This window comes from Suricata suricatta, chromosome 10 (genome assembly GCF_006229205.1).
Source record: "Suricata suricatta isolate VVHF042 chromosome 10, meerkat_22Aug2017_6uvM2_HiC, whole genome shotgun sequence".
Taxonomy (NCBI): Eukaryota; Metazoa; Chordata; class Mammalia; order Carnivora; family Herpestidae; genus Suricata; species Suricata suricatta.
The window spans coordinates 114,252,749-114,267,552 of record NC_043709.1 but is presented as its reverse complement, the minus strand read 5'-3'; the positions used below and the strand labels follow the sequence as shown (position 1 = coordinate 114,267,552).

General features: G+C 38.7%; 1 protein-coding gene across 1 annotated transcript in view; it reads left to right on the top strand.

Annotated features, from left to right (window-relative positions):
* The window catches only part of ITGA8 (integrin subunit alpha 8), a 195,742-nt gene that overhangs the window by 54,833 nt on the left and 126,105 nt on the right, over positions 1 to 14,804 (top strand). Inside the window, exons 9-10 of the mRNA XM_029955577.1 lie at positions 7,312 to 7,437; positions 8,787 to 8,831. Coding sequence (XP_029811437.1) covers positions 7,312 to 7,437; positions 8,787 to 8,831 — 171 coding nt within the window. The remainder of the gene's footprint in view (positions 1 to 7,311; positions 7,438 to 8,786; positions 8,832 to 14,804) is intronic.

Below are 14,804 nucleotides of genomic sequence, written 5' to 3'. Positions count from 1 at the left end.
AGAGAGAATATTAATGAATTTGCTTTGGTTATGTTGAATATGGAAATGCTTGTGATACCCAGGGTTTTTCACATCCGGATATACGGGCTTTAGCTCAGGGAAGAGATCTAGGCTAACATACAGACTTCTCTCACTTGCATATTGGTGACCATTAAAGCCATGGATGTGAATGGATGCTACATAGAGATGACAGAGAATATTCCCTGAATTTTGGCTTTAAAGTTTAGGATAAAGATAGACTATGAGAGAGATAAATAGTTGAGTGAAGTTTTCCTTTTAAAATAGAAGACACCTGATCATATTAAAAAGCCAATGGAAGAGTACAAATATTGGGAGTCTGGGGACAATGGTGGAGAATGAGGACCCTAAGGTCACCTTGTCCCAAGGATACAACTAGAAAACACTCACATAAGTGTAAATAACCAAGAAAACAACCCCAAGACTGGCAGAACAAACTCCACAACTAAATGTAGAGAAGAGGCCACATTGAAGAGGGTAGGAAGGGCAGAATGTGGTAGGAAGCAGAGCTAACCCACGGGGCTGTCCTGGGGAGGGAGGGACACTGCATATACAGAGAGGGGAGAGAGACAGACTATCACATCAGGGATCCCACAGCGGGAAGATGAACCCCCATTATGCTTGGCTTTGAAAACCAGAGGGGCTGCCGTTTACAGGTTCTTATAACCAGTGGGACTTAAAACCTGGAACTTTAAAAGTCAGCAAGCTCAGCTCTGAGAGAGCCAAAAGGGCAAGAGGAAACTGAGTCCCTGCCCTTTAAAGAGATAGTACAATATACAGCCCGGTGGAGATACAGCATAGAAGCACCATCTTGAAAAATACCTGGCCGGAGGGTTGTTTACTAAACTCAGAGTGTGTGCTGAAGGAGCAGAGATCACTGGGGGACTTCTCCAGAAACAAAAGAGCTGGCGGGCACCATTTCCTCCCCTAACCCCCAGCATAAACATGGCCGTCTGCAGGAACCAGCATGGTGCTGTCAGCACTCACACCTAACTTGCTAATACTGCCACCACCTTATGCACTTCAGCAGATCTGCCCCGTCCAGCCAGACCTACCTCAGTCCCAGTTGCTGCATGTCTCCTCCCACAAAGGACCAACAAAGAACTTGCTGACACCTTGTCTTCTGCCCCTACATTTTGAAGAGCCACCCCTTTCACACTCTTGGCCACAGGACATCCAAAGTGGTGCCACAAGCCTGGCAGTGTGCAAGCAGCCCTAATGGGTCAGCACTACTCCAAAGTGACTCCAGGCCTGGGAAGATAGTCACACACACCAGTCAGACTGTGGCCCCAGACAGCTGGTCTGACTGAAGAACCTGCCCACCAATGGAAGCTTCTCAGGGAAAAAGATGGAGAAAGTACCTTTCAGTTCAGTGATGCTAAATCTCTAGCAATTGCTTCACCTGACTCAATTCAAGACCAAGGCAGCAAAGACTGGCCCACTAACAGCACAGGGACCAATCACTGCCCACAACAGGCAAAGACAGCCACTGCAGAAGACTGTACTGAAGGAAAAAGTGGTTCAACTACAGCAGTAGGGCACATACAACACACAATAGGAGACACCTCTGAAGCACCAGGTTCTCGTGAACAGGAGACACTATACTGCAGGGCACCACTTCTTCATAAGGCCACTACTTTCAAGAGCAAGAGATGTAGCTGACTTTCCTAACACACAGAAGTACACACAGAGAGTTAGACAAAATGAATAGACAGAGAATATGTCCCAAATGAAAGAACAGGACAAAATCACAACAAGAGACCTAAGCAAAACAGAGATAAGTAATATGCCCAATAGAGAATTTAAAGTAAGAATGTTAAAGATATTCACAGACTTCAGAAAAGAGTGGAGGATATCAATGACCCTTATCACAGAGATATAAAACATAAAAAAGGACCAATCAGGGATGAGCTTAATAAATGAAATTTAAAATACATGAGAGGAAATAAATAGGAGACTAGAGGAAGCAGAAGAACAGATCAGTGACATGGTGGACAGAGCAATCAAGCTGAACAGGTGAGGGAAAAAACAAAAAGGAAATTGAAAGGACATAAGGAAATCAGTAACACCATCAAGCATAATGACATTTGCATTATAGGGATCCCAGAAAGAGAAGAGAAGGGGGGTGTGGGTCAGAAAATTTATTTGAAGAAATAATAGCTGAAAACTTGCAAGTCTGGAGAAGGAAAATGAAATCCAGATCTGGGAGGTACAGAGAGTCCCCACAAAATCAATCAAAGAATGTCCCCACAAGACAAATAGTAATTAAAATAGCAAAAATTAGTGATAGAGAATTTTAAAAGCACCAAAAGAAAAGAAAACAGTTACATACAAGGGAAACCCCATAAAGCTATCAGCTGACTTTTCAGCAGAAACTGCAAGCCAGATATATTCAAAGTGCTGAAAGAGAAAAAGTGCTGAATATTCTATTCAGCAAGGCTCTCATCCAGAATGAAAGGAGAGAAAACGAGTTTCCCAGACAAACAAATGTAAATAGAATTCATGATCATTAAACCAGCCCTACAAGAAATGTTAAAGAGTAGAGAGGAAAACCATAAGTAAGATAAGTAGGAAGTAAAAAGCAGTAAAATTAAGTATATCTATAAAAATCAGTCAAGAGATTCACAAAATAAAAGGATGTAAAGTATGCAAGCATATATATCTAAAATGTCAGAGGAAAAGGATGAGCTTTCAAACATATATATCAACTTAATATAGACAGCTTTGTGTGTAAGAGGTTATATATAAGTCTAATGGTAGCCACAAATCAAAAACCAGTAATAGACATATAAAAAATAAAGAGAAATGAATCCAAGTATATCACTAAAGAAAGCTATCAAGCCATGAGCGAACAGAGCAGGAGTTGAAAGGAACAGAGAAGTACTACAAAAACAACCATAAAACAAATAATGAGATGGCAGTAGTATAAATCTATCAATCATTACTTTGAATTTAAATGGACTAAATACGTCAATCAAAAGATGTGGGGTGACAGAATGGATAAAAAGCAAGACCCATCTATATGCTGCCTACAAGGGACCCATTTCAGGCCTAAAGACACATGCAGATTGAAAGGGAAAAGATGGAGAAGAATTTATCATACAAATGGATGTGAAAAGAAAGCCAATATAGGAATACTTATAACAGACAAAATAAGAGTCTTAAAAAAGATTGTAACAAAAGACAAAGGAGGACACTATACAATCATCAAGGGAAAAATCCCACAAGAAGATAGAACTATTGTAAATATTTTTGCATCCAGTATAGGAGGACCCAAATACATGAAGCAGCTAATAACAAACATAAAGGAAGTAATTGATAGTAATACAATAATAGTAGGAGACTTTAACATGCCACTTGGACAGATCATCCAAACAGAAAATGAACAAAGAAACAGTGGCTTTGAATGATATATTCAGAATAGATATATTCAGAACATTCCATCCTAAAACAGTAGAATATACATTCTTTTCAAGTGTTCATGGAACTTTCTCCAGAATAGATCACATATTAGGGCACAAAACAAGTCTCAACAAATTCAAAATGATCAAAGTCATAGCATGCATCTTATCTGACTACAATACTATCAAACTAGAAAACAACCATAAGCAAACAATCTTGTGAAAGAGCTCAAATACGTGGAGGCTAAATGCCATACTACTAAACAATAAATGGAGTGGATCGACCAAGAAATCAAAAGGAAATAAAAAATACATGAAGAAAAATGAAAATGAAAACACACAGTCCAAAACCTTCGGGATGCAGTAATAGCTGTTCTAAGAGGGAAGTTTATCCATCTCAAGAAGCAAGAAAAAAAAATCTCAAATAAACAACCTAACTTTACACCTAAAGGATCCAGAAAAAGAACAGCAAACAAAACCAAAAACCAATATAAGGAAGGAAATAATAACAATTAGAGCAGAAGTAAATGAAATAGAAACTTAAAAGAAATAAAACAAAATGAACAAAAAAACCAACAACAATAGAACAGATCAATGAAACCAGGAACTGGTTCTTTGAAAAGATCAACAATATTGATAAACCTTTAGCAGACTCATCAAAAAAAGAATAAAACAGAGAGAGGACTCAAATAAACAAAATCAGAAATGAAATTGGAGAAATAACAACCAACACCACAAAATTACAAAGGACTGTAAGAGATTATTATGAAAAATCATCTGTCAACAAACTAAACAACCTAGAAGAAATGGATGAATTCATAGAAACAAATAACCTACCAAAACTGAATGAGGAAGAAATAGAAAATTTGAACAGACTGATTATCAGAAACAAAATTGAATTTGTAATAATAATTTAAAAACAAACTCCCAAAAAACAGAAGTCTATGACCAGATAGCTTCACAGGTGAATTCTAGCATTTAAAGAAAAATGCTAAAATGCTACTCTCAAACTATTCCACAAAACAGAAGAGGAAGAAAAGCTTCCAAATTCATTCTATGAGGACAACAATACTTTTATACCAAAATCAGATAAAGACACTACAACAAAAAGAGAATACAGACCAATATCTCTGATGAACATAGATGCAAAAATCCTCAATAAAAATATTAGCAAACCAGATTGAAAAATACATTTAAAAATTATTCACCACAATCAAGTGAGATTTATTCCCAGTATGCAGAGGTGAGTTAGTATTCACAAATCAATCAACATGATACATCATCAATAAGAGAAGGGATAAAAACCATGTGATCATTTCAATAGATGCAAAAAAAGCACTTGACAAAGTACAAAGTCTATTCGTGTGAAAACCTTGGACCAAGTAGTTTTAGAAAGACTATACCTCAACGTAATAAGGGCCACACATGAAAGCTCCACAGGTAACATCATACTCGTGGTGAAAAACTGAGCTTTCCCCCTAAGCTCAGGAAAAAGACAAGGATGGCCATTCTCACCACTTTTATTCAACATAGTGCTGGAAATTCTAGCTGCAGCAGTCAGACAAGAAAAAGACATAAAACCACCCAAATTGGTAAGAGAGAAGTAAAACTGTTGCTATTTGAGATGACATGATCCTATAGAAAGAGAAGCCTAAAGATTCCACCAAAACACTACTAGAACTGATAAATTAATTCAGAAAATTTTCAGGATACAAAATCAATTTACAGAAATTTGTTGCATTTCTATACACTACTAGTGAAGCAGCAGAAAGAGAAATAAGAAAAAAAATCCCATTTACAACTGCACCAGAAATAATAAAATACCTAGGAATAAACTTAACCAAGGAGATGAAAGGCCTGTACTCTGAACACTGTAGAGCATTGATGAAAGAAACTGAAGAAAACACAAACAAATGGAAACACATTTCATGCTCACGGACTAGAAGAACAAACATTGTTAAAATGCCCATGTTACCCAAAGCAACGTAAAGAATTTAATGCAATCCCTATGAAAATACTAACAGCATTTTCTTTTCACAGAACTAGGACAAACAATTCTAAAATTGGTATGGAACCACAAAAGACCCTGAATAGCTAAAGCAATCTTGAAAAAGCAAAACACCATTGGAGGTATCACAATTCCAAGTTATGCCACAAGCTGCAGTAATCAAAACAGTATGGTACTGGCACAAAAATAGGCACATAGATCGACAGAACAGAATAAAGAGCCCAGAAATAAACCCATGATTATATGGTCAGTTCATCTCTGACAAAGGAGGGAAGGATATCCAAAAGGGAAAAGACAGTCTCTTCAACAAACGGTGTTGAGGATATTTACATGTAAGAATGAAGCTGGACACGATCTTACCAAACAAAAAATAAACTCAAAATGGATCAAGGACCTAAATGTGATACCTGAAACCATAAAAATCCTAGAAGAAAGTACTGACAGTCATTTCTCTGACATCAGCCATAGCAACATATTTCTAGATACGTTTCCTGGAATTGGCAAATTCTGCAGACATTGTTCAGAAATATATGTATAAATATCATGGTCTTGGTATCAGAACAGACATTTCGGGCAGAGTCATTGGGAAATATTTATGGCCAGATTTGATAGTTTTTTATTCCTTTTGGACTTCAAACAGAAAGACTGAATTATCACTGAAGTCCCAAAGAATAATTTGGCTTTAAAATTACCATTAGATGTAAGTTTCTTGAAAGCCTATCTCCAGTTTTCTCCCAAAAAGAATGAGATCACCCTTTTCCCTCATTTATCTATCATAAATATGAGAGTGCATGGAAATTTTGGAAAATTGCTGGCCATCTTTTGGATATTTGACCACCCCAGTACAATCATATTTCAAGACTTTTAATAGTGACTTTATTTGGCAGATATTAGCCAAAGTTCTTACCATATCACTGTTGGCTGCCATGGATTCCTTTTTTTTCCCCTAAAATTCTGGATCTCATTGGACCTCACTGCCTCCTGCTGTCATAATTTTATGCTCTCTGTATACATTTTAGCATAAAAAATAAATTGCTCAAAAATTATGTAATTTTTTTTTAACATTTAATGTTTTATTTATTATTGAGAGAGAAAGAGACAGTGTGAGCAGGGGAAGGTCAGAGAGAGAGAGAGGGAGACACAGAATCTGAAGACAGGCTCCAGGCTCCGAGCTAGCTGTCAGCACAGAGCCTGACGTGGGGCTCGAACCCACGAACAGAACCCACGAACTGTGAGATCATGACCTGAGCCAAAGCTGGATGCTCAACTGCCTGAGCCACCCAGGTGCCCCTGTAATTCCTTCCTTTTACATAACTGATAGATTTCACAATCTATTAATTGAGTAAATATTTAGATTTAATCTGTATTTTGTGAGACCACAATAAAAAGTTTTAACGGAATGCCAAAGGAGACCTTGGTTATTATGCCAGGTACCTAATAGCAAAACCACATGACCTTAGAGAATGCATTCATGCTCTCTGTACCTCAGTTTCCCCACCTATATGTAGTTATGGTTTGGCTAGATGATCTCAAAGTTAGATGATGTTTCTTCTAGCTGCAATGTTCCAGATTAAAAAGTTAATCCACAAATTTTGCCTACAGGTGTCTTTACTCAGATATTTTTATCATTTGGCAGTAGAGGGAGTATGTATTGTGAAGGCAGCAGGAAGACAGATAAAGTTATGTAGTGATTTTTGGTTCTTCCATCAGAATGAAAGGCTCTACCCAGCAGTGACCAACTGCAGTTTAGTGGTAGGTGGGAAAATACATCTTCAAACATGCAAGTAATTCCATTATTGTTCTCAAGAGAGTATGTGTTTTCCAGACGTTCTGTGTCTGCGTCTTGCCTTCATTCAGCTAATGCACTAACTCGTTTGAACACAGGTCAGGTGATCACCGCCAGTATTGCAGATATCATTGCGAATTACTCGTTCAAAGATATTCTACGGAAATTGGCTCGAGAAAAACAGACAGACGTGGCTCCGGCTTCCTATGATGATAGTTACCTTGGTGAGAGTCATTGTTCGACACGTTTGTTGTTTCTCAAAACGCCAACTTATTAAATGTAGATGCAAGTTTTATTCCTCACTTATCTGATGTCATTTGGTCAGGATATTCATTTGGCAACTTGTGCAAAGTTTCTTTTCTTACGAGCTTAGAATGGGCTTTCTTTTTGTTCAGCCATGATATAGAAGTCTTTTCTTTCAGTTAAGTCTATTTTGTAGGCTCTGTAACAGACTTTTGCTTCAAATTTGACAACCATTTTTTATTTTAAAAATTTCAATAAATTACTCTAGAAGGATGCATCCTTCATGCAATAAAACGCTGGCCTCAGTCCCAAAGTCAGTGTCTTATTTAATGGGGTTTTCGATGGTTACTTTAAAAAAATTTTTTTTAAATGTTTTATTTAATTTTGAGAGAGAGAGAGAGGGAGACACAGAATCTGAAGACAGGCTCCAGGCTCTGAGTTAGCTGTCAGCACAGAGCCCAATGCGGGGCTCGAACCCACAAATTGCAAGATCATGACCTGAGCCGAAGCCAGCAGCTCAACCGACTGAGCCACCCAGGTGTCCCTCGATGGTTACTTTTGATGTCTCCGTTTAGGTTATAGTATCTAGTTATGCAATCAAACATTAACTGTAACAGTGTCTTGCACATGAAATACTTTGCCAGTTGTACAGACTGAATTAGTGGGACTGCCCAGTGCTATAGGGGAAACATTCCAGATTTTAGAGCAACAACAAAAGACCTTCCAGTTGCTAGAATGTTGTCAAAACGTATTATGCAGAAACCATACAATGTCATTGCACCACTATCACTTTCCACCCTTGATGTCCTGTTGGCATTTTGATTGCTTGATAAACTAAGCAAAATGTAGTTATATTTTTCACCTCACCTCACTTTAAAGCTAAGTGAAATTTTTGTGGAAAACCATCATTAAAGAAATTAGGAAATATACCTTCTTGATGATCAGAAATAGCAAATGTTGAGCACAAAAGACACCTTTCAGAGCATCATGTCTGATCCTGATGAATCAGAGACCTTAAAATGCAATGGCCGCCATTTACGCTTTAAGGTGGATTATGAAGCATCCTCAGAATCTGACTGTGTTGCTGCGCTCAGAAGAAGCAGATCTATTATACTTCCAGGATTTAGTACAGAAGCATTCATATTCCTTTTGCTAATTTGTCCCTTTACAGAACCCTAAACTTTTTTTTCAGAACCCTAAGCTTTTATGTTACAATATTGATCGAGATTTCTGAGCAACATAGTATTATGGTAGTTCTTTTGTTTTTGTAGACATAGCTCATTTGTAAAGCCTTCAAACATGTGACTAGTTTTTCTTTTCTGTAACCCAGGATATTCAGTTGCTGCTGGGGAATTTACTGGAGACTCTGAGCAAGGTGAGAGACATTACTGAATTTAAGTCATTTATAGAGGGACTCCAAAAGCCCTTTTATCAGCCTAGTTTTCTTTGCTACACAAATGTATAATAATGGAATCCCAAAATGTATATGATAATATTCTGTAGAGAAACAAACCAAATACACTTCAGCACAGCATTTTAAGTCTTTAAAAATTTCATTATACTGATTATCAATTTTTATATAATGGAGTTAAGGAATAAATAATGAGTCCAATAATCCCATATTATGCATACGAAAAATACAGGTGATTAAATGGTCCTCACAGGGGTGCTTGGGTGGTTCAACAGGTTAAGCTTCCAACTCTTGATTTTGGCTCAGGTCATGATCTCATGGTTTGTGAGTTTGAGTCCCACATTGAGCTCTGGGCTGACAGTGGGGAGTCTGCTTGGTATTGTCTCCCTCTCCATCTGCCCCTCCTCCACTTGCTCTGTCTCTCTCAAAATAAATTTAAAAAATAAACTTAAAAAAATGGCCTACACAAAATTTGCGCTATTGGTGGCAGGTCAAATTTGAAAAATCAAGATCCATCATCTTTAATTTCTGGACATTCACATTGGACGTGTCTGTACTAAACTACCTACCCTACTGGGCTTCAACCCAACATGGCTACATTATTTCCTTTTCCCCTTTGGACATGCTCAAGCCCCAAAACACAGAATGAATTAGCTCCTTTTCTCATACATGCCCCTCACCTCTGTCCTCTATACCCTGTAATGGCTGCCGTCTCTGGTTTCAATCCCCTGAATCTGTAACCACTCTAATTTCCAGTAGTCAAATGCTACTTATTTTTAGTACAATTCAAATATCATCTCCCCTGGAAATCCTTCTTTTACTTCCTTCTGTAAACTCCTGTATGATCTGATTTTTCTCTCTCCTGAGGAATTTGCCATCCATTCATTCATTCTTCCAATTTTTCTTGAGCACCTGCTATGTGCCAGGCTATGTGTTAAGCGTTGAACACACAGAGGTGAAGAGCTAGCTAGTCCTTAATTTAAGAGTTGATAGTCCCAGTGGGGCTGAAAGGCATTAAACAGTGAACATCAAATACCTGATAAACAATTGTAGTAAGTGCTAGGATAAAGTTCTAAACATAAAACTAATCTAAGCCCCATGACCTAATCACTTCCCAGGGGCCTATCTCCTAAGACTATCACATTAGGGGTTAGGTTTCAACATATGAATTTTTGGGGGACACAAATATTTAATCCCTAGCAATACCTATCATATACAAGACTGGTAATATTTATTGAATAACTGAATCATCAATCAATCAATATTTCCATCTTGTTTCATATGAACTTTAACTGCTTTTCACTAATGTGTTTCTTTCTTTATTATTTTTTTTAATGTTTATTTTTGAGAGAGAGAGAGAGAGAGTGAGCAAGAGAAACTGAGCATAATCAGGGAAGGGGCAGAGAGAAGAAAACAGAATCTGAAGCAAGCTCTAGGCTCCCGGCTGTCAGCCCCGAGCCCAACATGAGGCTCGAAACCACAAGCCATGAGATCATGACCTGACCTGAAGTCGGACACCTAACTGACTATGCCACCCAGGTGCCCCATCACTAATGTGTTTTGATGAATTCACAAAGAATTAAGAGTAAATGAAATGTGGCCATCCCTATAAGTCATCAGAGCTCATTTTATTTTTGTTTTATTTCATTTTATTTTAGAGAGAGAACAAGCAGGGGAGAAGGGCATAGGGTGGGAGAGAGAGAGAGAGAGAGAGAGGGAGGGAGAGAGAGAGAGAGAGAGAGAGAGAGAGAGAGAGAGAAAGAGAACCCTAAGCAGGCTCCAAGTTCAGCATGGAGCTTGACGTAGAGCTCAATTCCATTTCCCTGGGATTTCGACTTGAGCTGAAATCAAGAGTCAGCTGCTCAACCAACTCAGCCACCCAGATGCCCCAGAGCTCTTTAAATTGTTTTTATCTCAACAAGACCTACAAAGCAGAAATTCACAGAGAATAAGACATTCTTGATGTAGTGAGGTAGGGGTTGAACACACAGGTTGTTTTTTCTTTAAAAGAATACTTTCTTTTAAATACAATTATTTTTTTAAATTCTTTTAACCTTTATTCAGTTTTGAGAGACAGAGCACGAGTAGGGGAGGGGCAGAGAGAGGAGACACAGAATCCGAAGCAGGCTCTAGACTCTGAGCTGTCAGCACAGAGCCTGACGCGGGGCTCAAACCCATGAGCCAGGAAATCATGACCTGAGCTGAAGTAGGACGCTTAACCGACTGAGCCACCCAGGCACCCCTAAATACAAGCTGATTCTTAAAGGATGTCTCTTTCCATCATTTTTTTTCTTCAAGATATTCAAAGACAGTCTATTGTGGTAGTTAAAGGCATGGATGGACTTTGGAGCTAGACCACTTGGGTTTCAACCCTGACTTTTCCATTTACCAGTTCTGTGACCTCGTTACCTAACATCTCAGTGCCTCCATTTCTTTATTTCTAAAAAAGGGTTTAGTGGTGATGGTGATGATGAAGATGATAATAATCGTGATGAAGGTTGTAATTATGATGATGATGATAACAATACAGTATCATCTGTATCATAGAATTCCTAGGAGTGATTCCTATATTCATAAAACAGTTTAACACTTACATATAACAAGTACTATTTAGATAATAGCTATAATAAGAAAGTACTTTTGGGTTAGAGTCTATCAGATAAAATTGAATTCCTAGTACCTTAGAAAAGTCAAATCTTATAATCATTCAGTGATTTAGCAAAGAAAACTGTAAAATATGCCAAATGATTTTAAACATGACATTAAGCTCTTGTTGGAAAGTTCCCCAGAAGAGCATTCAGTCCTGACCCAAGAGAATTATTAGGGATGCATGATAGCACAGGGAAGGATGGCAGAAGATCATAGTTGTTTTCCATTAGATCAGAGAAATATCTAGAAGAGGGATCCCAATTTTAAATGATACATAAAGTAAAGGCACTATCAGAGAATGATTCATTCATCAGAATGGATCTACTCATCAGACCACAGCAAGTCCACAACTGCCCATGTTCACTACTTACTTAAGTAGACTGGAAGGAGTTGGAGTTCCTTGAAAAATAGTGAGTGACTTGATGTCCTCTAGATTAGGGGTCCTTAATACAGGATCCTTATATTCTGAGTGGAACATGGAAGGACTTCTTGGGATTTGAATCCCTAGAAATTATAGGCAGGGTTTTGTATGTATATGAACTTTTCCAATGAGAAGATCCATAATTTCCATCTACTTCCCAAGTGTGTTCATGACTCAAAAAAGTTAAGATCTTTTGTTCTTGTTTTAGAGTCCAGTATGGTGACCTAAAACCAAAAAAGGGATATGGCCCTAACAAATGCCAGGAAAATCATTTGATGTGGTGGAAAAAACGATTTTGCTCTCAGTTCTTGAGGACTACTACTCACCAACTATGTACAGTGATTGAATCTTTCTAAGTCTCATTTTTCCACATGTCAAAGGGGCATGAATGCCTACTCCTTAGAGGTTAGATTATGGAAGTATTATAAAGCATGTGGCCATACTGTCTACTGGGTAGACAACATTCGATAAACACTAGCTTCCTTTCTGCTTCTTGCTGGTGGGGTTGATGCCCACATCATGTATTTCAAGGTCAGGGATATTAAGAGACCCCTGAAGGTTTTTCTAAGAGTTCCTGGAATGGATCTAAGAAAGGTCACTATTTTCTCTCCCAACTGAATTTTTGTAGTTGAGTGACTGTTCTAACTTGTCTTAAACTCCAAACCATTTCATTGTCTTGATCATGTTTAAATAACTATGAACATTTTTGATCAACATTACTTTCAATAATTTTTTAGTGTTGTGGCCGTATGAGGTTGCAGACTCCAACGTTACTGTGATGGTTGCTTTCTTTTAAATGAAATTCTGAATGTTTGTGGAAGACTTCGTAGTGGTTATAATGTATCTCAAATGGGATAGTCCCTTCAACCTTCTCTGGTTGGCAGGCCTGATCCTGGAATCAGTCAACTCCATTATATTTGATGGATGCCAATTTAATTCATACCAAATATAGATTATTGAAAACTGAGTGGTGTGCTGCCAGTTCTGACAGCTTTCCTAGAAATCCGTCCAGATAGCTTAGTTATTCTGAACCCAGTTTTATTCTTCAAGGACTTGCTCACCTTCCCTCCCATTGCCATAGTTGAGCAGTCCATGCTTCTGTGCAGAGTTAACCTCTCTCTACTTTGTACCACACCCTGTTCCATCTCATGACTCAGAGAAGGGACTCGAACCATTCCTGATTCTCTATTCCACATCATGATTTTCTTTGGATCATTCCCACCAACATACAAACATACTGCTTTTTCTCACATCTTAAGAAGACAGTTTCTTACTCCACGCCCTCCTCTAGCAAGCACCTAAACACTCTGCTTCAAAAGACCCGTCACTCTTCTCTGCTGTATCTCTGTGTGCAATTCCACTGCCTCCGCCTCTTACACCCACCATTCAGCTGATGGCTCCTGTCAAGCAAGCCAGTGGCCTCCATGCAACTCATCTTCCTTGATTGTCATGAGCATTCGACAGAATTCATGATTCCCTCCTCGTTTCTTCACCTGGCTTCCCAGACATTGGCAGCTCCTCTCACTGAAGTGTCCCAGGGTTAAATACTTGGATTCTTTCTTTCCTCTTTGAGTTCTTGGTAATCTCATCCAATCTCATTGCTTTTCCAGCTTATACTGAGTGACAGGTTCAAGGTATTTCTCCAGATTACACTGAATTCCAGGTTCAGGGATATGTGTTCTACAATTCAGAACTCTAATCCAATACTCACCATCTCTGTTTGAATAGCTCTCTCAAACGTAATGTGCTCATGAGTGAACTTCTGACCTTCTCCCCAAAATATAGTCTACTCTCTATCATCTTCATCTCAGCATGCAGCAACACCACCCTCCCAGTTGCTTGAGCTTGGAAGTCAGCCTTGGACTGTGCTCTTGCTCTCATACCCCATTCTGCTAACTAAACTCTCAAAATATGACCAGAATCTGACCACTTCTCACCTCCTGCACAGCTTGTGCTCAGATCTAAGTCCCCCAACTTTATTGCAGTAGCTGCTTACCTAGTCTTGCTCGCTCTCTCTCTCTCTCTCTCTCTCTCTCTTCTCTCTTTCTCTCTCTCTCTCCTTGCCCTCCTATAGTCTGCTCTAAATTCAGCAACCATCTTCACCTGACATTTCGCTTAGCATGACACCCTCGAGGTCCATCCACTTTGCTACCAATGGCCAGATTTCATTCTTTCTCATTGCCATGTAATACTCCATTGTATATATACCACATCTTCTTGATCCATTCATCAGGTGATGGACATTTAGGCTCTTTCTATGTTTTGGTTATTGTTGACAGTGCTGCGATGAACATGGGGGTACATGTGCCCCTATACATCAGCAAATAAGTCAGGTGGAGAAGGGCAGATACCATATGTTTGCACTCATAGGTCTAACAGGAGAACAGGAGAAACCTAATGGAGGACCTGGGGGAGGGGAAGAGGGAAAGAGAGTTGGGGAGAGAGAGGGACACAAAACTTGAGAGACTATTGAATATTGAAAACGAACTGAGGGTTGAACAGGAAGGGGGAGGGGGGAAAGAGGTGGTGGTGATGGAGGAGGGCACTTGTGGGGAAGAGCACTAGGTGTTGTATGGAAACCAATTTGACAATAAACTATTAAAAAAAAAAAGAAAATACATCAATGAAAATAAATAAATAAATAAATAAATAAATTCAGCAACCAACGTGGTCCTTTAGAAACCACTATATAATTTCATATAACTTCTTTGACCTAGTGATTTTTCAGCTCCTTCAGTCTGAAATCCAAGTTTTCACGATGACCTGAAAGAGTCCATTCATAAGCTTTTGACCTCATTTCCTACCCCCTTACTCCTCACCCCCTCTCCTCCAGTCACCGTGGCCTCTTTACTATTCTTTGAATACTC